General features: G+C 41.0%; 1 protein-coding gene and 1 long non-coding RNA gene across 2 annotated transcripts in view; one reads left to right on the forward strand and one right to left on the reverse strand.

Moving 5' to 3' along the window:
• The window catches only part of ATP1B3 (ATPase Na+/K+ transporting subunit beta 3), a 42,216-nt gene extending 30,554 nt beyond the window's left edge, over positions 1-11,662 (reverse strand). The window contains exon 1 of the mRNA XM_012762349.2: positions 11,384-11,662. Coding sequence (XP_012617803.1) covers positions 11,384-11,492 — 109 coding nt within the window. The 5' untranslated portion in view covers positions 11,493-11,662. The remainder of the gene's footprint in view (positions 1-11,383) is intronic.
• A 129-nt stretch (positions 11,663-11,791) lies between these two features.
• LOC142871924 (uncharacterized) lies at positions 11,792-12,690 on the forward strand. Its single transcript, XR_012920148.1, has 2 exons — positions 11,792-11,923; positions 12,370-12,690. It is a non-coding gene; the product is annotated as an uncharacterized LOC142871924 (long non-coding RNA).
• The last annotated feature ends 14,542 nt before the right edge of the window (positions 12,691-27,232 follow it).

Genomic DNA, 27,232 nt, shown 5'->3' on the forward strand with positions numbered 1-27,232 from the left:
TCTGGGAGGCCAAGGCGGGCGAATTGTTCAAGGTCGGGAGTTCGAAACCAGCCTGAGCGAGACCCCGTCTCTACTAAAAAGAGAAAGAAATTAATTGACCAACTAAAAGTATATATACAAAAAAATAGCCGGGCATGGTGGTGCATGCCTGTAGTCCCAGCTACTCGGGAGGCTGAGGCAGGAGGATCGCTTGAGCCCAGGAGTTTGAGGTTGCTGTGAGCCACGGCACACACTCTAGCCTGGGCAACAAAAGTGAGACTCTGTCTCAAAAAAAAAAAAAAAAAAAAAAAGAATTATGCTTGTATGTACAATTTTCTCCACAAATAAGACTTTCAAAGTGTGGAGCTATACCAATTAACCCATTACATTCTCAACTTTAGTCCAAGTAATAGATGGATCTTTCAAAGCTGAAACTGATAAAATGACAATTTGCTCATCAAAAAAAAGTAAATGCTTACTATGTGCTAGATGCAGTACAGATATAAAATGCATATATAAACCTTGCCTTCCCAAGAACATCCAGTTAGTAGAAGCAATATATATATTACTATAATCCTGGATACAAAGTTTTAGGTGTTAGAGGAAATAAGTGGTATTATTTCTGCCTACGCATTTCAGAGAAGGTTCATGGCAGGGCTGGCACCCAAGCTAGGTCTGCAAAGTAGGGAAGAATATGCAGAAAATGAAGAGATGGGAGAGGGAATATACAGTCATTCTAGACCAAGGGGCAGCAGATACACCAATGTGGCTACAACACGGAGTGTGATGGGGAGGGTAAAGGTGGGAAATGATGAGTTATAGGCTGGAAACTTAGCTCCAACCCAATATATAGTAGCCTGGAACACCAGGCTGTCAAGAACTTACTTAAACTTTCTGAAAGCAGTGGGGATCCAAACAGTTTTGGGGTATGGGGAATAACATGATCAAAGCTGCAGCCTTAGAAATAACCTGATAGCAGTGGGGTCACACTGGTTTAGGACACAACGATTCCAACTGATTCCTTGGATTTTTTGGAGATGCATCAGGAGTTAAGAGCCCACTTTCCCCTGAGTCAAGAATACTACACTTTTTTAAAGCCATGGATAAAAGGTGGAAAGCCAATGGTCTATGTGAACTTGGAACAACTTTGAAAACATTACAAAGAATCTTCATCTGGTGCTTTAAGTTTTTGATCAGAGTTTATAAGAAAAGGAACTACTAGCCGGGCGTGGTGGCTCACGCCTGTAATCCTAGCTCTCTGGGAGGCTGAGGCGGGCGGATTGCTCGAGGTCAGGAGTTCGAAACCAGCCTGAGCAAGAGCAACCCCGTCTCTACTATAAATAGAAAGAAATTAATTGGCCAACTAATATATATAGAAAAAATTAGCCGGGCATGGTGGCGCATGCCTGTAGTCCCAGCTACTCGGGAGGCTGAGACAGGAGGATTGCTTGAGCCTAGGAGTTTGAGGTTGCTGTGAGCTAGGCTGATAGCCACAGCACTCACTCTAGCCTGGGCAACAAAGCGTGACTCTGTCTCAAAAAAAAAAAAAAAAAAAAAAAAAAAAAAAGAAAAGGAACTACTAGATCCTGATAAAGTAAGGACAGGGTCAGTGGAAATGTTAAGGGCTATGAAAATAAAATCTGGAACAGTTGGCTAGGGTTATGAAGCCAGGAAAAATGAGCATCCCGGGTGTCCTCTGAATGTATGCTTTCAGAAGATATGGGGAAGGAGGAAGTGTTGATTATGTCAGAAAAAATTAATTCCTGAGTTAATTGCAGTAGTAGTAATGGGTGTGTAGGTTACACAGATTCAAGAGATGTCACAGAAGTGGAACCAGCACAATTTGGCCAGGTTTAGAGCCTAGAGGACAAAAAGGACAGTGAAGCTATTTTTAAAAATTGCAAATACAGGCCAGGCGCAATGGCTCACGCCTGTAATCCTAGCACTCTGGGAGGCTGAGGAGGGAGGATCGCTCAAGGTCAAAAGTTCCAAACCAGCCTGAGCAAGAGTGAGACCCTGTCTCTACTAAAAAAAGAAAGAAATTATTTGGCCAACTAAAAATATGTAGAGAAAAAATTAGCCGGACATGGTGGCACATGCCTATGGTCCCAGCTACTCGGGAGGCTGAGGCAGTAGGATTGCTTGAGCCTAGGAGTCTGAGGTTGCTGTGAGCTAGGAGGACGCCATGGCAGTCTAGCCCAGGCAACACAGTGAGACTCTGTCTCAAAAATAAAATAAAATAAAATAAAATTTTCAAATACAGGAGCAAGACAGAACTTCAATGGAGGAAGGGAAATAAGCTGTTTGCCCAACGATGTATGTACTGGAGTTAAAAAAAAAACGTTAAGACATCTAAGCCTCTCTCTCTCGAGATTTGTGGGATATGCAGAAAGCAACTAGGAAGAAACAGGGACCTGGAATTAGAGAAATGTTAACCAAGAACTAAAATTTGTGGATGATTTGTGCAATTTGTTTTATGAGAATGCTAGGAAAGAAGATAAATATTATTTGTAATAGCACCCTGTAGGGGAGAGAAGGACACTCTTAAATAAACTCCCATTAAATCTGAGAGCAGGTAAGTTAAAAAAAAAAAAAAAGACTTTATGAGGTCCTCATAAAAGTAGTATAAGCTAAAAAGAGCAATAAAGCAGGAAGCAGAAGACTTAAATAATAACCCTGGTTCTGCTACTTTTACTAGATGCAGGACCCAGGCACATCACAAACCCAGCTGACTCTCTAACCAGAAAGTTAACTGGAATAACCTGTAAGCTTCTTTTAAACACTGAACTTCTATGAAAACTTGTCAGTACTGTAGCCTCCTCTACCCCGAAAAAGGAAAATACCCAAACATTAGGGGAAGGATTATACCATCAAACACTGTGAAGATATCATAAACAATGCTATAGAAGACTAACTACATGGGAACATTTCATAATACTGCTCATTCATTCAACCACTTTTTATTATATTAAGTACAAGGACAAGTGAGATGTTAGAGAATCAAAGATGAGCATAAGACATGAATAAGAGGCTTACAGTAAACAGGCAAGAACAATATATATAAAGTTATAAATGATATAATAGAAAAAGATGCCATGGTATACACAAGAGCACTTTAGAGTGAGTGCCATCGCATCAGCCTAGCTCACAGCAACCTCAATCTCCTGGGCTCAAGCAATCCTGCTGCCTCAGCCTCCCAAGTAGCTGGGACTACAGGCATGTACCACCATGCCCGGCTAACTTTTTCTATATATTAGTTGGCCAATTAATTTCTTTCTATTTATAGTAGAGACAGGGTCTCGCTCTTGCTCAGGCTGGTTTCGAACTCCTGACCTCGAGCAATCCACCCACCCCCAGAGTGCTAGGATTACAGGCATGAGCCACCGTGCCCAACCTATCACTAAAGATTTTCTGACAGGCAGCCATATGATTAGACATGCAGATTTGGGAGTCCAAACAGAGATAATAACTAAAGCTGCTAGAACAGATCAATGTAAGCAGGAAGTGTGGAGATTCACCACAAAGGTGAGGAAGAGAGCCTAGAATACGCCCAACACATTAACCTCCAGGAAAAAGGCAGAGGTGGTCCGTGACAGAACCAGGTATCCTACTGTATATTTAAAAACTTGCTTTGTATGTTTAAAAAATTTATTCACACATAGGAAAAAGACTCTTGAAATGTTAGCAGTGGCTATACTAATTGGTTAAACATTACAGGTGATTTTACTTCAAAAATCTACATAATAAATGCACAATTAGAAAATAATAAATTTACCTTTCAGAGTTAAACAGGTGTTTTTCTTCTATTACATGATCAGTGTTAAATAACTGGTCCCTAAACATGATAAAATCATGGAAAAATTGTTACTATATAGATGTGAGTTTTAAAACTTCTCTTAATACAACTAGTTTAATTCTACAGAAATAAAAAGTCAATTTCAAAGAAATCAAATTAATTTGGGAATGCGGAGAAGTTGCTCCTTAATATCAAAGCACATGCTACCATAATTACAATGGTATCAGTAACATAATGAATAAACCTATCACCTTCTCTCCCTTCCACTACCCACTACAGGACTGCTTCCTGGACAATTCAGGAAGTGCTGTCTGTCCTGCTGGGTGATGGATATGTACCTGCCCTGCTCTGCTGCTACTGCCACCACTGACCTGCACTCATAGTCGGCACACAGGGTCAGGCAAGTCCTGTTACTTTCACAACAGGTACACATTTTTGTAAGGTTTGTAACTTTCTTTAATGTCACACTCCACAGAACAAAGAACACCACTGTACAAAATTGTGTGATGCTGGAAAAATACACACTCTTGCCTTCTCCCCCATAGACAGACACCCAAGATGGGATGCAGTTGGGTCTCCAAAGCACAGCCTTTATTGAGATATGACCCAGAAGGTGAGTGAGAAAATGGCACTTCATGGACTTACAACAAAAGGAAAAAGCACACGAACAAAATATATGTGGCTAACAGTTTTGGACCAGAATCCTGACTATACTTGGAAATCAGTAATTCTAGTTTTAAGTTAATGTTAATATAAAACATTTATTGACAGATAATAAAGAAAATGAACTGCAAAGAAGCCCACAAGTATATATCATTAAATGACAACATATCATGGCATACTTTTAAGGAGAAAAAAAATTCTGGCCTTAGAATTTGAAGGCCCAAGGCAAGGGTGGGGAATCTGCAGACCTAAGGCCACATGTGACCTTTCAGGTCCTTATGTGAAGACATTTGACTGAATTCAAATTACAGAACAATATTATAATACTCACAAGGACTACAAATATTTTAAACTGGAGAGGGGCGAAACATTACACTGTAAAAATTATAAGATGAAAAGCAAAGACAATTCTTTCAAGCAACAATAAGCCTGGGAAATAATGCCACTGAAGCAACTTGAAAGTAGCCTACATACTCGGGGTGGGGGAAGCCATTCAGTGATGTAGAAGTTGTGAAAGAATGCATAGTCAAAACTGTAGGAAGTTTAGACCCTAATAAACATTTCAAAGTACAAACACCTGCCTCTTTTGCCTTCAACTTAAGAGAACAACTTCATGCAATACTTCAAAAGGAAAATATATATTATTCAATGGTGCAGGTTTTATATTAATACTTCAGGTCACAACAGAAGATTTTCTTTGCTACAAAGAGTTACTCGTATTGGGTACTCATGCAAACAGAACATGGGGAATAGGTATCTTCAACAACTTTCAAGATAAATGTCATGAAGTTGGACTGAATTTGGTAAATTTAGTGAGTATATGTACAGACGGTATACCTTCCATGATAGGAAAACACAAAGAGTTTATTGCACAGATAAAAAATATATATATATTTTTGCAGTATATTGCAGTATATTGCACAGATAAAAAAAAGTAACAGATCCAGTTGCTCTCATTTCTTTTCATTGTATTTTGCATCAGCAAAATCTCTTGTGCTAAAGCTACTATTTTAAGTGACACTTTGCAATAAGCTATAAGCATTGTTAACAATATTCATGCAAATGCAACAAAGCATTGTCAGTTTCTGCCAGTTTTGTAACATGCTAAAGTTGATCAATGAGGTATTCAGTGTGGATTTGCCATATCATTCCAAAGTGCATTGGCTATTGCAGGGACAGGTGTTAGTCAAAATTTTATCTCTGTGAGAACAGATTTATGAAGAACAGAATCAGCAATGTGAATTATTGAAAGAAGATTTCTATAGGAATGCAGCATTTCTGTGTGATGTTGTACTGCATCAAATCAAAACGACCTGAGTATTTCTTTGCAAGGTAAAACTAAGTCATATGTGGCAAAAAATACAAACATTTTGAAAAAATCTATCTTTTTTAAAAACACTTCTTCACAAGGAAATTTCAGGTGAGCATTTTCCCCAGTTAGCAAAGGTCAGGAGATGAGAAGGATGATATATGTGAATCATCTGAAGAATACACAGCTGTCATAGACCTATTAATTGGGAGAATACAATGAAAGGTTCACTGAGTTTGAGCATCATGACATCACACTCAAATTAGCATTTCAGCCTCACCTAGTTGATATCACCAAGCCGCACCAAAAGAACTACAGATGGCACTGACTGAGCTCTCAGTAGATGACTGGCTAAGAAAGATCCTATTGAAATACAGAAAAATGCAGTAGAACACCCATGCCTTCAGCAACATGCCCGGAAAATGCTTTCTTGCTTTTCAACCACTTATTGCTGAGAATCTACATTCTGTTACCTAACCCATATCAAGACACATTAAGGTCACAAATGACTGATACCCATCTAGAGGATCAACTGAAACTGCTGACCTTCGTGCTGCAACCAAATATTCACATGTTTTCCAACAAAAAGCAGACACAACAAAGTTATTAAAAGGTAAGTTAACTTTAAGATTAACAGTTTTCATTTTTTGAAATTATTAAGTACACAGTAGTTAGATTTTTACAAAATAACATACATTTTTAAGTAAATCTAATTGAAGTTTCTTGAATGCCACAATTCACCCTGTGAGAGGGCCAGGGGTGAGGAACGTTTTTCATGGTGGAAGGCTTCATTAATTACAGCTTAATTAACGAAGCCTTCCACCATTGAAAAACGTTCCTCACCCCTGGCCCTCTCACAGGGTGAATTTTGGACATCAGACAATGTAGGTTCAATTTTTTTCACCTACGAAATGAGAACGTTGGGCTAAATTAGGTGCCCTTCAAGATTTTTAAATTATGACCACAGTAAGAAATACATTTTACATCAGGGTATATCTATGTATACAAAATACACAAAACTGTCCTGAAACCACATTTTTTCCTTAGGTATAAGAAATTTATGGCTGGGCGTGGTAGCTCACACCTGTAATCCTAGCACTCTTGGAGGCCGAGGTGGGAGGATTGCTCGAGGTCAGAAGTTTGAAACCAGCCTGAGCAAGAGTGAGACCCCGTCTCTATTATAAATAGAAAGAAATTAATTGGCCAACTAACATATAAAGAAAAAAAATTAGCTGAGCATGATGGCGCATGCCTGTAGTCCCAGCTACTTGGGAGGCTGAGGCAGTAGGATTGCTTGAGCTCAGGAGATTGAGGTTGCTGTGAGCTAGGCTGATGCCATGGCACTCACTCTGCCCTGGGCAACAAAGTGAGACTCTGCCTAAAAAAAAAAAAAAAATAAAAAAATTTTAAAAAAAAAGAAATATATATATTTACTATTCTATTTCATTATTTAAAAATGCTAATGGCCCCTATAGTTTAAATAATAGCAGATGCTCTCCAAGCTTCACTACTTTGACTCTAATTAGACTTAATGCACTTAAGTTATTTAATATTTGCAACATCAGCCACAAGGTGCTAAGTTTTTGTCTTGTGTTTCGTAAACAGTAGCTACTTATTACTGATGTGTACTTACTGTTCAGTTTGAGAAACCAGCTCTAGATACACTCAGATAACTTACCTAGTCTATTGTAGAAGGTTGTTGTGAAAATCAAATAAGGTAACCTTTGTGTATGTAAGCATTTTGAAACTGTTGTAGCCATGTGTAAGGTGATAGCCAAATATACCATGAAGTACTCAAAATCTTTATATAGCTGTTTCAAATAGGCAATGTGATGTAACATGCAGTATTTTCACTTTACCCTAATTGTAAAGAGCAGAATTGCTTTTTAAATATGTGTGCTTCTTAATGTATTTAATCCCCTTGGAGAGGAGCCTCAGCCAAAATGGGACAGACATACATACTAAAGACTTAAAACATCTTAAATGACTGTCTTTACAAAATCTTGTGGGTTAGAAAACCTTCCTCTACATATCAGTAGATCCAGCAACGCTACAATGCCAAAAATGGATGCAATGTTTTTCTCCCACCATCTACATTAAATTTAGGATTTAAAAAAGTAAAAAAGACAACTGGAAAAAAACATTTATACAAATGACAAAGGGCTTTTTTTCTTTTAAAAAAAGCTGCTATGAGCAAATGTAAATTTTAAGAGATAACACAGTAAGAATAGCTTCAGTGTTGATGAAGGTAGGAGACATCACTATACACTGTTGGTGGGAGTATAAACTGACAGAAACTTTCCAGAGGGCACTATAGACAATATGTTTCAAAATGTAAAAGGTACATATGTAATGGCCTGGAAATTCCACCAGTACAAACATATCCCAAGGAAATAAATCTGTAAAAAGGTATATGCACGAATGAAGGGAATAGACAGACGACTAATACATACAAATAATGAAGAAAAAAAAAGAATCACAGAACATCTAAGTCTACAATGGAACACTAGTCAACTATTAAAATGGTGACATTAGGCAGGCTCAGTGCCCACCTATAGTCCCAGCTGCTCAGGAGGCTAAGGTGGGAGGACTGCTTGAGGTCAGGAGTTCGAAACCAGCCTAAGCAAGAGTGAGACCCCGTCTCTACTATAAATAGAAAGAAATTAATTGGCCAAACTAATATATATATAGAAAAAAAATTAGCCGGGGATGGTGGCGCATGCCTGTAGTCCCAGCTACTCGGGAGGCTGAGGCAATAGGATTGCTTGAGCCCAGGTGTTTGAGGTTGCTGTGAGCTAGGCTGATGCCACAGCACTCACTCTAGCCTGGGCAACAAAGCGAGACTCTGTCTTAAAAAAAAAAAAAAAAAAGAAAAAAAATTTTTTAATTTAAAAAGAAAATGGTGATATAGACCTTTATTAACATGAGGAGATCCTCACAATATACTCAGAAAATTATAAAACACTTACTGTCTGATCTTTTTACAAAACGGTGAAATCAAGCGTTAAACACATCTCAGAAAGATATGTATGAAATGTTAATAGTATTTCTGAGGTGATGAGATCAAGCAGCTAGCCCATACAGTGCCTTCATGAGAATTAGAAAAAAGGTACATCTCCTGGCAGACATATCCCCACAGACGCATAGCTCTGGCATAGCTCTCCAAACTGATCTTGCCTTTGTGAGAATTAGAACAAGGTGCCCCTTCCCTGGGCAGCCCCAGCCATGCTGTAGAGTACACAGCCTCACAAGCTGAGTATGGATTTCAGCCCCTCTCACCATTCCCTCACAAATCCTTAGAGGGATGCCCTTGTGTTGGTATAAAATTATGGATAATTTCCACCTATTTTATGCCATTCTGCACTGGCTTACTATTATTAGGATAAACACAGAGATTGATTATTCACTGGTAAGATTAATACTTATAATCAATTTTGAAAAGAGATCTTGCCTTTCAGCCTTCTAAAACTAATCCCAACTGTACTTGTACTATCTCTTTTTTTCTTTTTGAGACAGAGTCTTGCTGTCACCCCAGGTAGAGTGTAGTGGCATCATCATAGCTCACTGCAACCTCACACTCCTGGGTTCAAGCCATTCTCTCTTGCCTCAGCAAGAGACTATAGGCACACACAACCATGCCAGGCTAATTTTCGTACTTTAATGGGGGGAGGAGGCGGTCTCGCTCTTGCTTGGGCTAGTCTCAAACTCCCAAGCTCAAGCAATCCCCTCGTCTTGGCCTCCAAGAGTGCTAGGATTACAGGCATCACCTGTGAATCACCTGATCACAGGATCACCACACCCAGCCTACTTGTACTACTTTTACAGCCCTTTAACACTGCACACGTTATCTACACAAATGCACATAACCAATAAAATCTCTACCTAAGATCATAGAACACAAAGGTTAAAGAGCATTATCTGCAATAAGCAATGTCATTCTAACATAAGGTGAAGCTACTCTGTACAGGAAATGAGAAAGCACTGAAAAGAGAGAAAGGAAAGTAGGCATAGTTATAAAAATTAATTCCTCTCCACCACTCAAATTCTTCAGCAAAAAGTTGGTACACACTAGAAACAAGCAGTTAAGATTTATGATTGTTCATCATTTTGTTCCATTTAACTCTGGATGCAAGATCTATGCAGGGTGAGGAACCTGTGGCCTTGGGGCCACATGCGGCCTTCTGAGGCCTTGAATTCAGCCTTTTGATCGAATCCAAATTTTACAGAACAAATCCGGAGAAGTCTGGATTCGGTCAAGGGGCCGCACTTGGGGGTAGGCAAGACAACCGTAAAATAATACAACCGCTGGAGCAGGATTAAAGAACTGGGTTCTTTTCTTGGCTCTGTGGAATATGTAATTTTACACAAGGCAAAAATCACAACCTCTCTGGGTCTCATTTTTCTCATCTCTAAAATGGGGGTGGGGCTAAAAAACCTCCAAAGTCCCTTTCAGCCTGTGATAGAACTTCAAGTCGCCCTCCTACCCTGGAGGAGTCCATCTCAGTCAGCAGCAACAGTTTATTTTCTGAGTCATAGCTAATTTACTCTCTTCACGCTTCTCTTAAAAATGTGGCCAAATAGTTCTAAACTCTAGAAACTTATTCCCACTCAGGAAAAAAAAGGTCTGTCAAGACCCACCAATAAAATATTTTCCAAAAGTTTTAAAAAAGGTAAAATTAGTTTACTTAAGTATAAGGACAAAAAATAAAACTCTAGTCCGTACTGAAACATTAATACAACCTCTCATAAAAAGGCATCCTAAAGCAGCACTACACTGGTATGTTTTAAATATTTCTTTTAAAACAAAGAGTTCACGCACAGAAAAAAGCTGCTAACATGCAACCATCACTCACATGTTTTGAAGGCACAGAAAAAAACTGTGCTGCTCAGACAGGATTTACTTTCCCCCAAAGAAGCAAATTTGAAAAGAAGACCTCTGTAATTAAAAAGGAATTAGGGAGGAACCAACCTTTTTAAGGGCCTTTTACTGTCCAAATTCAAGTGCGTTTTCATGCACAATGTACCTCTGTGATTAACTCACCGCTACACATTCATGCAACCCACACCCACACTTCACGCGCACTCGCGCTCTTCCGACCAGTCGGGGTGGCAGCGTGGACGAGTCACAAGATAGCGGCGGGAGTGGAAATTTCCTCTCCCCAGGCGTGGGGCAGGGTCTGGCTTCCCTGAACCGCTCGGCGGGCCGGGCGCCTCCCCCAGCCGGCGCGCTCCGTACAAAGGAGGCCTGGGCGATCCGCCCCCGAACGCCCCGGGCCCGGCCCCGGGCAGGGGTCCCCGGCTTCCGGCGCCGCTCGGGGCTAGAGGCCCGGGCAGCACGTGCGCCTCGCTCCCGGCCGGGAGGAAAGAACCGGCGCGGCCCGGCCGGGGATGCCCCCGGGCCCCACTGGCTCGGGAGCGAGCGGCGGCCAGCCCGGCGAGAAATGAATGGGGCCGCGCTCCGACGCCCGCGCGAGCGTCGGGACGTCCGGAGCCAAAGCCCCGCGGGCCGCGGAGGCCGAGGCGGCTCCCGGGGCCGCGGCGTGGGAAGCCGCCTCACGCCTCTCCTTTCCCACCCCGCCCGCCCGACGCCCCCAAGACCGCGGCCGGCCCCGGGCGCCCAACCGCCGCCCGCTCACCCCAGCTCTTGGCAGTGCGCCCCAGGAACTCTCCGGTGGTCGGGTTGTAGAGGAAGAGCTTCCACTCGGACATGCTCTGGTTGAAGGACTTCTTCTCTTTCTTCGTCATGGTGTGCGTACGGACGGCGAGGGAAGCAGCGGCCGCGGGGGTGGAGGCGGCGAGGAGCTCGACGGCGCGTCCCGGCTAGCGGCGCAGCCCGGCGAGAGCAGCGGAGGGTGGGACGGCCGAGGACACCTCCTCGTTCCCGGGAGTACTCGAGCCGACTGCGCCGCGCCGCGCCGGGCGGCCGCTCGGGCCGCGGGAGCCTGACGTCTCCGCCCGCCGCAGCCAATCCCCGCGCCGCTCGGCCCGCGCCGCCGCCGCCGCTACCGCCTCCCGCCCGCGGCTGGGGCGCAGCCCGAGGCCGCCGAGACGCCCCGCCCCGGCCCGCCGGAGCCTGGGCTCGCTCGGCGCTGGTCGGAGCGAGCCAGAACTACGCGTAGCGACGTTGAAGCAGCACAGGGGGTGGTAGCAAGCACGTTTATAGTAACGAGCAAAAGGTGGGCGTCCCGGCGCGCGGGCTCCTCAGGAGGGCCGGGCTTCCCGGGCGCGCCCAGGCCCCGGGGAGGGGCTGCCCGCGGTGGCGCGGACGAGGGGAGCGCGGAAACGACTCCGGCCGGCCCCAGTCATCCTCGTCGGGGAGGGGACGTACCCACCCCGTCCCCGAAACGCCTCCCAAACCGTCTCCGGGACTTCTCCTGTGGGCTCTATGACGTTTCGAAAAGATACTCTGCCGTAGGATCTCGTGAGGGTATTATAGTGCATGTTAGTCACACGCTGCTGCTCAGAGAACGTGCTTACTTGGCTCCTTTGAAGCATTTAGCCGGGAATCCCGGGTCAAGGGGAATTTCATTCTAAACATGCCATTGTTCATGAACTAGGAGTATAAGTTTTCTCCAGATTCAGTTGAATTTACTAATGGAATCAATATGCATGCTTTCCTAAGGTTCCCGTCAACCGAGAGACGTCTGCTTCTGCTCAGACACTCCAATTCTTCGTCTGCAGGAAATCAGTTCTCCATTTAGTGTTAATGCCTGAGTAATGTCACCGGCTTTTCATCTTTTCCGCTGGAGCGGACGCTCCCTTGGGCGCAGTCAGCGTTTTCCTGCGCGAGAGGGAGCTGGAGAGCGCGGTGCTCTCGGAATGGGCGGCCGGGGAAGAAGGCTTAAGTCGGCGTTTGGGCAGAAGGTGCGGTTTTTTTAGAAAAAAGAAATGGAGCACTTTCCTGTTTTATTAGCAAATAAAAATTATGAATGGAGAAATGTAACACACACGTTATTGTTTGGCATGATCCTTCTGGTCGTGATTTCCTGCAGATTAAGTTTAAACAACTTGCAAATGCTTTACAGGAGTAAATGGATTAAGAAATTCATCTTTTTCCTCGCTTGTTATCAGAGCAAGAAATTATGAATTATGCCTTCCACAAATGGAAAAGAGGTAGAATATATTCTTATAAAGTAATTTTTTAGGTGCTTAACGAAGCTAAATTTGTAGTTAAGAACTTGCAAATGATAACCAAAATCCAATTACTTTTTGAGCTAATGACACCAAAAGATTTGTAGAAGTGTTTTGAAGAGTTTGGCATGAAATTAATAGCAAGATACGATGCACGCAGCCTAGAATGCATTTCTTTCGATCATAGGCAAGGTTGAAACAGAACTAAAGAATGGAAGCAGTTAACTTTTTATTTCATTAATAATATAACAGCAAGTTAAAGACCTGAAAGACTGGTAGAGTTGATAACAGGCTTTTTAGTTTGGGGTAAAAGGGAAGATAGCGAGTCTGGAATGAAATATGAAACCCATCTGCTCTGTTGTGTGTGTGTGCACTTATAATAAGCACACTTTGAGAAATAATTACCTCGCACACACAAAGAAAACATAGTAAACAAAGACTTTATGAAACAGTCTTTCAAAGATACTGGCACTGTCAAAGATTTGTAGTTTGTATATTTTTAGTATGACTTTCATATTATACTTAGAGCTTTCTGGTTTTCCGAATGAGAATTTAAATACAAATATAATTCAGTAAGCAACTTTAACACCCATGACTAGTTCAGTACAGTAACTAGATCCAACAGATTTCAGTTTGGCAAAATTTTCACATCCTACTTCAAAACATGGAAATTAGTTGTTGCTCTGAAATGTGATACTTGAACATTACCTGAAAGAGAAAGTACTGAGTGTATTGGGAAATATTGGCTTACCAAGGATGAACAGATGAAATATAAAATTTAATCACAGTTGTATTTCCTGTATATTTATTTTACTATATCTAAGTTTCTCCTTTTTTTTTTTTTTTTTTTTTTTTTCAAGACAGGTTCTCCCTCTGTTGCCCAGGCTAGAGTGCAGTGGCATGGTCATAGCTCACAGCAACCTCAAACTCCTGGGCTCAAGTGATCCTCCTGCCTCAGCCTCCCAATAGCTGGGACTATAAGTGTGCACTACCATGCCTGGCTAATTTTTATTTTTGTGTTGATGAGGCCTTACTATTGCCAGGCTGGTCTGGAACTCCTGGGCTAAAGAGAGATGCTCCCACCTCTGCCTCCCAAAGTGCTGGGATTACAGGCATGAGCCAGGGCACCTGGCCCTAAGTTTCTGGGAGGCCGAGGCGGGAGGATCGCTCGAGGTCAGGAGTTCGAAACCAGCCTGAGCAAGAGCGAGCCCCCATCTCTACTATAAATAGAAAGAAATTAATTGGCCAACTAATATATATAGAAAAAATTATCCCCTGGATGTTCACAAAGGAAAAAAAAAAAAAAAAAAAAAGAAAAAATTAGCCGGGTGTGGTGGTGCATGCCTGTAGTCCCAGCTACTCGGGAGGCTGAGGCAGGAGGATTGCTTGAGCCCAGGAGTTTGAGGTTGCTGTGAGCTAGGCTGACGCCATGGCACTCACTCTAGCCTGAGCAACAAAGTGAGACCCTGTCTCAGAAAAAAAAAAAAGAAATTACTTTGCTCGATAAAGTGCAGGATGCTCACTTAAATTTGAATTCCAGATATATGATGGATAATTTTTCTAGTATAATATATTCCATGAAATATTTAGGACATAGCTATCCTAAAAATTATTTTCGTCTTCCTGAAATTCAAGGTTAACTGAATATCTTGTATTTTTATTTGCTAAATCTGACAGCCTTACCAGCAGGAGACTTATAATTCACATAGTAATAATAATGATCATTTATAAATAATTAAGTCGTAGGCCCTGTACTACTTGTTTAGTGTGATTTATTTCTTAATCTTCATAATTACCCTAATTGGGAGATACTGCTTCCCTATTTTTGTAAATGAGGAAACTGATGTTTAGAGAAATTAACTCACTCATGGTCAAAGAACTATCAAATGACAGCACCTGGATTCAAATACCCATGTCTCCACCACCACCCAATATTACCTCCACAGTGGACAATGGCAGAACTCTGGGGAAACTTCACAAAGCTGAATGAGGCAGAATGAGAGAAACACTTGTGGTCCACTCACTGGATATGCTCTGCAGACAGCAGAATCCATCTCCTACCTTCTATGGGCATAAACAAGATAGTTAACTACAACGCTTAGTTTCATTTCTGAATTTTTGAATTTTGTGTACAGAAAAAAGTGTTGAGTTCTTCTAGGAGTATCTTATTTATAACTTGATGTTATAGCTGATGTGACTATGGTACTGAATCACTGAAAAGCCATTATTTGTCCCTCAGAGAATGGATATTAAGATTTCTTTAGAATTAGTTCTTCCCACAAGCAACAGATACAATTGTGCTGGCATTTTACTATGTCTGAGAAACCCAGTCATGAATACATATCCTTCTTCACAAAGCAGGGTCCTTTTACACACAGCTGGTTTTAATACTGAATGCTTTTAATAATCCTTTAACAAACAGCATTTCTATGTCCTTTGCAAATCAAAGGGCAGAACACTGGCATTTATTGATCATCTTAAATGAACCAGTGTTTGTGAAGCATGAACACAGTATCTGCCATATAAACTCCTCTGTAAATAGTGGTTGTTGGGTTGTTGTCATTATAATTTTAAATACTGTCAACTGCTATGTTATCTATTTTACAAAAAAGTTTATGATATGATCCAACATGATAATTTAATTCATGCAAAATAAATTCAAATGACCAACTCAGTGTGAAAGATTATTTACTTAATAATTTGATTATAAAAATTTGCAAGAGTGAGTGGAGGTATAGGTGCAACAAGAATGGCAGAATGTTGATTTATTGACGCTGGGTGTATGGGGGAAGAAACTTTTTATCTGAGAAATATGTCCCACATTAAATTACCAGGCCCACAGGGGCATTGGTACGAAATAGCAGTCACAGTTTCTTCATTCTCCTTTTAGCTAAATAATCACCTCTTGAATCCACTTGCTATGCTGGTAGGGCACTAGACAAACGGACTGCCAAGTAGCTGTAACATGCATATGCTATATGCCCTATAGTTCAACAATATATGGCCAATCACTAACCAAGGTTATTTTTGTAAACCAATGAGAATTCCTGATGAACAACTTTTGTGATTGCCCCCGTCTCCTGATTCGTTTTTTCTTCTTTAAACACTTCAGCCTCTCCTTTGTTCCCTAGAAGTATGTCCTCAACCTTGGCCCAAATAAACTCTGTATATTAATTTTGCCTCAGCTTTTTTTTTATATATATATATTAATTTTGCCTCAGCTTCTTTCAGGTTGACAAATGATCGGGTTCATTAGATTTTGTGTCCTTTATATATAAATTTTCCATAATAGGATGTTTTTAAAAATTGAGGGCAAAGGATAACCAATTTTCTTGTTACACATTTTTCTGGTTCAGATAGTTGAAAAATAAATAAAAGAAGGTACAGATTTAACAATTTTCAAAGGTCTATTAAAAAAAAAAGCTGACCTTATAGGAAACAGATAATTCATAAGAGAATTTTTTTGTGTTCTAATTAGTGATCTTAGGAAAATTTGAGAAGCTATTGTATCCATAAGACAAGAAGTTGATTACACACACACATACATATATATTAGCAATCAGAGACATTAAGGAATTATTAGAAATTAAAAATAGAATTGCTAAAATTTTAAAAATCAGCATAACAGCTAAAAGAAAAGATTAGCGGAATCTCTCAAACTGTAAAGCAAAAAGACAAAGGGAAAGAAATAATTTTTAGAAGTCCACACACATATTGGGTCAATTCAGGAAGAATGCTATGCAACTAAGAGTTTCCAGAGGAAAATAAGAAAATATAGGAGAGAATATAATGAGAGATAAGAGAAATAATAGAAGAAAATTTTGGATAGTTAAGGCAAGGACAGGAGTCTTCAGACTGAAAAAGTACACTAAATACTAAGCAAAAGAAATAAAAATAGACACGTATTCAACCATAACCTTGTAATATTTTATAGTACATAAAGCACTAAGGATCTAAAAGGTTTCAGAGAACAAACAGCAGGTCAACTACAACTGAATAAAAGTCTGATCAGCAGAGTCTTCCTGTCACTAACACACAATAGCCAGAAGACAGTGGAGCACCAAGGTTCATCATACCCAGCCAAGCTGCTGCTCAGCTATAAGGGTAAAATAAAGACGTGTAGACATGTCAGAGCTCATAAAGTCCACTTCTCACTAAGCCTTTCTGAAAAAAAATCCATTCAGGATAGGCCAGTAAAAAGAAAAAGGAACCCAGGAATGAGAAAAACCTGGGATTCAAGAAATACTAGTAGTAACCCAGGAGTGCACTGAAGGGCAGGCCCAGAATGACAGCTGTACAAGGCCAAGTGAGCAACTGGTTTCCAATAGAGAAGAATGTCTCCAAGCAGAAAGTGGATTCCATGCCACAGAAAGTAGGATTAAGATCCTGGATAAATTTAGTCATGTTGTGAAGGCGTATGCTTCTTTTGTTAAGAAGGAAAATGAAAAGCAATTTAAAAAGAGCAGAAAACTGTGTTCCAAATATAAAGCAAATTTAAAGTGGAATTCATTAGTTGCTGGGGGCAACTAATAGAGTGTTTGAGGATGTTGATTATTCAACCCTTATGTTTGGAGCATCCTCTCTCTAGTTTCTCTTCTAATTGATGCACTTTGTTCTTTAGTGAATGCTATTTACATAATTAAAAGTATAATTGCTGTTTATTGACTTTCAATACTTAGGGTCATCTGAATGACCAGACATAGAACACAATGTAAATGTTATAAACTATGACAACATAAAAGTAATACTGGAGCTGACAGAAGTGGAGAGGTCCATGAAGGCCGGGTGTGGTGGCTCACGCCTGTAATCCTAGCACTCTGGGAGGCCGAGGCCGGCGGATAGCTCGAGGTCAGGAGTTCAAAACCATCCTGAGCAAGAGCGAGACCCCGTCTCTACTAAAAATAGAAAGAAACTAATTGGCCAACTAAAAATATATAGAAAAATTAGCTGGGCATAGTGGCACATGCCTGTAGTCCCAGCTACTCGGGAGGCTGAGGCAGGAGGATCGCTTGAGCCCAGGAGTTTGAGGTTGCTGTGAGCTAGGCTGATGCCATGGCACTCACTCTAGCCTGGGCAACAAAGCGAGACTCCGCCTCAAAAAAAAAAAAAAAAAAAAAAAAAAAAGAGGGCCAGAAAGAATTTCCTTGTGCAGGGACACAGCAGACTGAAGAATACTGTCTCATGCTTTATCACTGTTTTACAACAAACCTCGAAAGTATTTGAATCTCAAAAGTTAGCCTAGGCCTTTTTTGTTTTTGGATAAAACTCAAATGCTCGTGCCAAATTTGAGTTATTTGATTCCCTACTCAAGAATCCTTCATAAGTATTGTCATCCTAAACTTGACAATTTATTTCTGATCGTCACCATGAAGGGCTGAAAACCACAGAGGATGTATAGTTTCTTTTATTTTTTTTTAATATTTTTTTCTATTTTTATTTTTATTTATTTTTCTCATTTGTTTCTTTTTTTTTTTACACCCCGAGTTACCCAATTCCATAGTTTCAAGTTATGGTTCTTGGCATTGTAGTAGGATGAGCACATCTCAGAAACTCCAAGGTCACCAGGGAAGGGACCCTCCAACCAACTGGTCTGAGCCCCCCTGTTCATAGATTAGGAAACTGAAGCCTGCAGGGACTGGGAAATTTAGTCTATACAGAAAGTTAATAGATACATAAAGTGAGACCAAAGAGTGTCCTGCTCCTGGTAAGGCCTTCTTTCTATCATACTGTGCTGCTTCCTTAATTCAGAAACTCCCCATCAAAAATATGGGCTTAAAAAAATTAGTCTAAAATATAGTTTTGGCCAGGCATGGTGGCTCTCGCCTGTAATCCGGGCACTTTGGGAAGCCAAAGCGGGAGGATTGCCTTGAGCTCAAGGCCAGGAGTTCAAGACCAGCTGAGCAACATAGTGAGATCCGTCTCTACAAAGAATTTTTTAAAATAAATTTGCTGGGCATGGTGATGCGTGCCTGTAGTCTCAGCTGAGGCTGAGGCTGAGGCTGAGGCTGAGCCTGAGGCAGGAGGATTGCTTGAGGCCAGGAGTTCAAGGTTGCAGTGAGTGCTGATCAGGTTACTGCACTCTAGTCTGGGCTACAGACCGAGAACCTATCCCTAAAAAAATAATAATAAAATAAAATACAGTTTTGTAAACCTGAAAACTCATGATTCTCCAGAAATTCTATAAATAAAAAATGTTGCCCCTCAGAGATCACGAATAATGAAGGCAAACAAAATACTTCCTATATTCTGAAGTCTAGGCATCCTTCTACAAATAAGGAAATGTGGGCTAAAAGAAGAGTAGGATTCTAAAGGCTCCCATGTATATACGTAAAATAAATTTGTAACTTTTTCTCCAACTGATCAAAAAAAAAAAAAAAAGAAGAAGAAGAAGGGTAGGACCAATTTTTTAGTTGTCAGGATTGTGTTATCTGATTTTATTAAAAGATAACTGATTTAGGCAGGGTCCAATGGCTCATGCCTATAATCCTACCACTTTGAGAGACCAAGGTGAAAGGATCACTTGAGCCCAGGAATTCAAGCTTGTAGTGAGCTGTGATTGTATGACTGCATTCCAGCCTGGGCAACACAACAAGTCTCTGTCTGAAAAATTTAAAAAGAAAAACCAATAATGACTCAATATTATTTAAATAATTCCTTTTCCTTTCAGTTTGACATTTTGGTTTTAGTGGAAAATAATTGCATCAGAGAGGTGACTATGTCCTTTTAAGCAGGAACTGTCACAATCTAAAAGAGGCACATGAAGGAAAATATGAATGTCGAGGCAATATCTGAACATTATTTCCTAAGAGACTTGATAATGTCTCTAGGGGCGTGGGAATTCAAGTTCTTTGATTCTAACTATTGTGTCGCAACCAACTCACTGTAAGACTATACTTAAATTACTTTTATACAAATTCCTTATCTCTAATGCACTGTATGCAAATACATAACTCAATCTTACTGGGAATATTGAGTAAAATTGTCATTTGGTTTAAATATTGGTTTGGGAGTTAGGAAATCTCTATAAATACATGTGTTTCAACTTCCTGCAAATCACATAAGCTTGTATGTATAATCTTTCCATAGCAGAAAACAGAAAGCAAAAATAAAGTGACTTAAACAACAAAGGAAATTTACAAGTGAACATTGCTGAAAATTCTATAGGTTACCTGCTTCAGGAAAGTTTTGGTATACCATTTGGCCCAAATGGTATAAACAAATCCTGAATTCTTGACTTTCATTTGTTGATTCCATTAACCTTGGGGTTAGTGTCCAGAAGCTTCTGGACCTACATGCTTTCAGGTTTAAATCCAGCAGAAGAGAAACTCTGCATCATTAATAGCCTGATCAAAAGTCTCAAATGTTGTCTCATTGGCCTCTGCTGCTTTGATTTGGTTCTATGTTCATCCTAAACCAATCACAAAGGCCAGGAAGATGGGATATGCTAATTGAGTCAAGCCCAACAGGGTTTACTCTTGACCTGGGGGTGGGGTCAATCCCCCTCAAATACATGGTTCAGAGATTTAGAATGTTATTAGGAAGAGGAAAGAAGAGAGAAATCCTACAACCTTCTATTTAAATGCCTTTAAAAACTAGCATTTCCGGTGGGTGTGTGCTAACGCCTATAATCCTAGCACTTTGGAAGGCTGAGGAGAGAGGATTATTCGAGCTCAGGAATCGGAGGTCAGCTTGAGCAAGAGCAGAATCCTCTCTCCCCCCCCAAAAAAAAAAAAGAAAGAAAAGAAAAGAAAAAAGGAAAAAAATAGAAAATTACCTGGGTGTGGTAGTGTACACCTGTGGTTTTAGCTACTCAGGAGGTTGAGGCAGGAAGATCACTTGAGCCCAAGAGTTTGAGGTTACAGTGAGCTATGATGACACCATTGCACTCTAGCCAGAGTGACAGAGTTAGACCTTGTCTCAAGAAAGAAAAAAAAGAAAAAGAAAAAGAAAAACAACACAAACTAGCCTCTCAACCTAGAGTCATTCATGCATTTGTTGATTCATTCAATAAACATTTCTTCAGGGCCCACTATGTGCAAGGTCTTTACTCCTTTCTTTTCCACTCCATTTCCAGGCTCTTCTTTCAGAATAAGCTGCAAGAACTGGAGCTGCAAGAACCTCAGACTGGGGATAAAATTATGAGAGAGATTACGAAAACTGGCTACCAAGAACTTCCATATTTTAAGGCTAGTTCCTTATATTTTCAGGTTTCTGGGAAAGGAAGAGAAACAGCTACCCACACAACCAGGCACATCTTCCTACAGTATCATTCACAATTTGCAGGCGGAGGTTATAGACTCCTCCAAGTATATTCTTAGTGCCAGCTTAAGAACTCTGGGGCTATACATTCACTAAGATCTTTTGTAGATACAAGATTTATAATGATAATGTAACTTGACATTGGCCCTTGAAAACAGACTTCTGTCTATTTGAATGACTAAGGAAAGATAAGCACATTCTACTTCTTCAGAGATCACCCTTTCCTAGGAAGAAGGGGAAGGGTAATCATAGCATTTAGTGGTTGGACTTATGTTCCCCTGTGCCACCTAAGCCTACATGGAGTTGGGTCACAAACTTGATCTCTCTAGCATGTGGGTTGTTCAAAATGGGAAGGGACAGGAAGTGTTCATATATTCGGATGCTCCCACTGACTGAGCAGGAAGCTGCAAGAGAGATTAACAGATGATCAAACCTCCTTGCCTCAGGCTCCCTTTGGGAAAGCAGTCTTTGGGAAAACACATGTAGAAAATGAGAAACAAGTACAACTGAAATGTTTCAGCCACGTTTGACTGTGCCTGCCCTGTTTACAAAGCATTCTGAAATAACCCGATGGGGTTGCCACATACCCAGGACATAATGAAAAGAGGAAGGTCTGGCCGGGCGTGGTGGCTCACGCCTGTAATCCTGGCACTCTGGGAGGCCGAGGCGGGCGGATTGCTCAAGGTCAGGAGTTCAAAACCAGCCTGAGTAAGAGCGAGACCCCGTCTCTACTATAAATAGAAAGAAATTAATTGGCCAACTGATATATATATATAAAAAAAATTAGCCGGGCATGGTGGCACATGCCTGTAGTCCCAGCTACTCGGGAGGCTGAGGCAGAAGGATCGCTCGAGCCCAGGAGTTTGAGGTTGCTGTGAGCTAGGCTGACGCCACGGCACTCACTCTAGCCTGGACAACAAAGCGAGACTCTGTCTCAAAAAAAAAAAAAAAAAAAAAAGAAAGAAATTAATTGGCCAACTAATATATATAGAAAAAATTAGCCGGGCATGGTGGCACATGCCTGTAGTCCCAGCTACTCGGAAGGCTGAGGCAGCAGGATCGCCTGAGCCCAGGAGATTGAGGTTGCTGTGAGCTAGACTGACACCATGGCACTCTAGCCTGGGCAACAAAGTGAGACTCTGTCTCAAAAAAAAAAGAAAAAAGGAAAGAGGAAGGTTCTGGTGATTGTACCGTGGTGTGGTGTTAAGCACAGCTTTTTATTGTTGTTGTTGTGAAAGGTTGCTAAATCTGTGGGTCCTGAGAACAAATCAATTTGTATGTCCTTTTCTTGAGGGAAGAAACGTTTTGGTGTGTAACAGGCTTTCCCTGATCATCTTAGTGCACACTGTGGTGCTTGTTCCAGTATCCTGGTTTGAGAGTCATACATAAAGTTGGAGGGTGGGAGAGGAAATGAAAAAGGGAAGACAAAATGGAAATGTAGAAAAAGACAACAGCAGGCCTTAGGATCCAACTTGGCAAAATGGTAGGAAGTGAAATATCCTTTGAGTCTTACCAGCACTCGACTCTATTCCACAGTAAACATTTTCGTGGAAGTCCTGCTGGTGATGTTGAGGGATAAAATGACAGTCCAGTAGAAAGGTAGGCTCTTACTTCTGACAAATGGGCGTTGGCCAAAAAGAAACTGAAATCCAAGCTTTGGTCTCCATCGTGGCCTCGTGTTGTGTCCTGCTGGACAGCCCCCAAGAACACGGCTTCTGAGCTGACGCAGCCATTGGCTGCCTGTGACCTTAAGGATGGCCTTTCAAACAGGCCAGTACCAGCAGAATCAACTTCCTTTTGTGGTCCCCAGATTTACAATAGAGCTGATCCTCAAACAGTTACTTTGAAAGTTAGAGCCAAATGTTTACTTGGCAAGTCTTGCAGAAGGGGCTTAATTACGTGATGTCCTACAGGCACTTGGACCTCTCGGATGAGCCAGGCTTCTAAAGGGGACGTGTTTTGGTTTCTGGAATTAACTTAGAGGTTGGAGGCGGGGCGAGCACAAACTAAACACAGGCTTGTTGTCTTCATAATTTTTCCCAAGGTCAGCCTCTCTTAGGCCCAGGAAATAAAGGGGTCTTCTTTTCATCGCAGTAGTTTGTCAGCCTTTTCTGATAGCAACTGAAAATCTGAGGAAGCAATTCATATGTCTGGTGTGATACATTTTTTTGGAACTTTTGTTCCACTCTTGTTCCCCTCACCTGTCTGCCTCTAGGCTTAGCACTGCCTCCAGCTGGTTTTACTCCACCCTGACACTGCCTTGACCTTGGTCTCCAGGTTTCTGGTAACTGCGTATCTGCCTTGCCTTCCTGTTCTTGGTTGACCCTTGCTCTGTTCCTGAGTCCAGGTAATAACATTCTCCTCCCAGTTCCTCAACAAGGTTGTTCTCTGTCTCCTCCAGTAACTAGATTTGCCTGAATCCGCCCCATATATCTCACAGCTCTTTGGCACGGAATCACTTGGCCACTCACTAACAGAAGTATAAGAGTGTTGCTCTATTCATTTGGGGCATATATTTAATTTTGCCTTAATTTTAATTTTTTTTTTTTTTCAGAGAGAGTCTCACTTTGTTGCCCAGGCTAAAGTGAGTGCTGTGGCGTCAGCCTAGCTCACAGCAACCTAAAACTCCTGGGCTCAAGCAATCCTTCTGCCTCAGCCTCCCGAGTAGCTGGGACTACAGGCATGTGCCACCATGCCCAGCTAATTTTTTCTATATATATTAGTTGGCCAATTAATTTCTTTCTATTTATAGTAGAGACAGGGTCTTGCTCTTGCTCCGGCTGGTTTCGAACTCCTGAGCTTGAGCAATCCGCCCGCCTCGGCCTCCTAGAGTGCTGGGATTACAGGCGTGAGCCACCACACCTGGCCTAATTTTTAAATTTTTAAAAAGCAGAAAAATGTATACCTGAGTTATTCATTCATTGACTGCCCTTAATCTCTCTGAAAACAACTCATTAACTTGTTAATATTGAATTGAATCAGCTGAACACAAGACGGGCAAACTACACTGGACCACTACCTAATACCTCATAACATAAGCCGTACGAAGTTTCTTAAATATCAGTGCGATATGGACAACAACTGATGCAAATATTTCAATAAAGTGTGAACCATTCTAATATTTTAGTTTTTAAGAGATCAAAAGCTTAACAATTATGAATCATACTCATAACAATTGCCATAATGATCTTGCTGTTTAAAATGGGAAGGAAATCCAGCATTCAACTCCTGGTGGGCAAAAAAAAAAAAAATTGCTATATTCTGTTTTGTCTCTAAGTTATCTTGACAGAAAAAATAAAATGTACTTTAACTACTTTAACTACTCAGATAAGAACTTGTTTGGAGCATCTTTTTTTTAAGACTAGGCAGAAGTTTCTGTCTGTATTTTGTCATTGCAACCACTCAGTAGACTGACTGTAGTACTATATTGGATTTAAAAGAAAAAAAAACCTTTTAGAAATAGCATATGAGAACGCCTAGTTGTAGTATTAAGATTATGTAAAACCAACACATGCAAAATGACTGGAAAGCGTTTGAACTTTTTCTGGGCTCTGAAACCATTGATTTGATCTGGGATATAGTTATCTCATAAAAGTTTGGTAGAGCTCATATATTTCAGTTAGGATGCTTTCAGCTGCCAGTAACAAAAAAACCAAAGGAAAGTGGTTTATATAACAGGAATAAATTTTTCTCACGTTGGGTTAGTTCAGTGCTCAGCAACATCACGAAGAATCTGGACTCTTTCCATCTCATCCTCAGTGGGGTGGCCGTGTGTACCCAAAGAGTCCCCAGATGCCTGCAGCAGAACCACAGGGCAGGATCCCAAAGCAGGGAGGGGCAGCAGGGCATCATCATCACCCGGGCTCCTTTTATTGGATAAGAAAACCTTTCCCAAGAAGCACATACCCTTCTCTTATTCTTTCATCTCATTGACTAGACCTTGGCCATACGCTGTGTCTAGCTGAAAAGTGATAATCTGCTCCTAATAAATTCTCCAACTTTTACAAACCCATGAGACACATTTCATATTACATGAGGGTATCTCCTTCTTGAAGCCTTGGTAGAATCTTACCTTATGAGCCATGTGGACTTGTTTTTTTCTGAAGGTAGATCTTTGACTACCTATTTATTACATTGTTGGTAAGTTCGGGCTTTCTGTGTTTTGAGTTAGTTTTGGTACATTGGTACATTTAGGACATTTTGCATTTTTTCTAGAAAGTCATTTCCCATGGTCTGGATGTTCAAATAAAGTTGTACACAGCATTTAAAAAAATTTTATAATCTCTGCATTCTGTTTTTATCTCTAATGTTATTTTGTCTATTTTCTTTCTTTTTTCTGGCTCATACTTGCCAAAGGCTTTCTATGTTCTGGTCTTGTCAAAACATAGAACTTAAGTCTATTGTTTTTGGTTTTCTGTTTCATATTATCTATTTTATCTTTATTAATTCCTTCCTTCTACCTTCTCTGGTTTATTTTTTATTTATTTTCTAGTTTCTAGAGTTGAAAGCTAAGTTCATTTACTGTCAGCCTTTCTTGCTTTCTAATATCTGGATTTTACATTATAATTTTTCCCCTGAGAAACAATTTTGTTATGTCTCAGGATTTGAGATGTTGTGTTCTCCTTGTCACTGATTTCTAAATAATTCAACTGCCCATCCTGTGGGAAAATTACACCTCCTTACCCCATTCAAACCAGACTTGACCATGTGACTTGCTTTAGCCAATAAAACGTGAGTGGAAGTGAAACCCATGTGATCCAGGAGTCCTGGTGTGGTTCCAGTGTCTTTTCCTTCTGCCACAAGGCCAGCAATGTCCCAGACAGGGCTGCTCCTTCAGCTTGCACACTAGGCTGCAGCTGACAAGGAGGGTGGCAGCCGACCTGCGACGATGATGATGGATCAAGTGAGAAATAAATCTGTTGTAATCTCCTAACACAGCCTTAAATACTCCAGTATGCATTTCCAGAGAATGAGAACATCTTCCTATATCGACAAAATAACATTTTCACATCTAACAAAATTAACATTGACTTTTTTTTTTGAGACAGAGTCTCACTTTGTTGCCCAGGCTAGAGTGAGTGCCGTGGCGTCAGCCTAGCTCACAGCAACCTCAAACTCCTGGGCTCAAGAGATCCTTCTGTCCCAGCCTCCCAAGTAGCTGGGACTACAGGCGTGCACCACCATGCTCGGCTCATCTTTTCTATATATATATATTAGTTGGCCAATTAATTTCTTGCTATTTATAGTAGAGACGGGGTCTCGCTCTTGCTCAGGTTGGTTTCGAACTCCTGAACTCAAACAATCATGCCCGCCTCGGCCTCCCAGAGAGCTAGGATTACAGGCATGAGCCACCGTGCCCAGACAATTTCTTTCTTTCTTTTTTTTTTTTTTTTTTTGAGACAGAGTCTCACTCTGTTGCCCGGGCTAGAGTGCTGTGGCATCAGCCTAGCTCACGGCAAGCTCAAACTCCTAGAATCAAGCAATCCTTCTGCCTCAGCCCTCCTGAGTAGCTGGGACTACAGGCATGCACCACCATGCCCAGCTAATTTTTTCTATATATTTTTGGTTGGCCAATTAATTTCTATTTTTAGTAGAAATGGGGTCTCGCTCTTGCTCAGGCTGGTCTCGAACTCCTGACCTTGAGTGATCCTCCCGACTCGGCCTCCCAACATTGATTTCTTAATATTATCTAATACTTTATATGGATTCGAATTTCTTCATTTGGTCCCCAAATGTGCTTTATAACTGGTTTGTACAAAGCGTGAATTAATCCAGATCCACACATTCCATTTAATTATGTTTGTAAACTGTCTTTGAAGCTAGAACAGTCCCTTTTCTTATTATACTGATTTGTGGAGAGCCCAGGCCAATCGTCCTAAAGAATGTGCTTTCTTTTACATTTGTTTGCATCACCATATTGATGCTCGGCTTGTTCCCACGTTCCCTATATTCCATCTAAGTAGGTTAGTTATAAATACTTGGTTAGATTCAAGTTAAACATTTTTGGCTGGAATAGAATGTATGTGATGCTGTATACTTAATATTGTATCACATCACAATACAAAGTAGCTCAATTATCTCACCAATAGTGATGC

The sequence above is a fragment of the Microcebus murinus genome, chromosome 1 (assembly GCF_040939455.1).
Source record: "Microcebus murinus isolate Inina chromosome 1, M.murinus_Inina_mat1.0, whole genome shotgun sequence".
Taxonomy (NCBI): Eukaryota; Metazoa; Chordata; class Mammalia; order Primates; family Cheirogaleidae; genus Microcebus; species Microcebus murinus.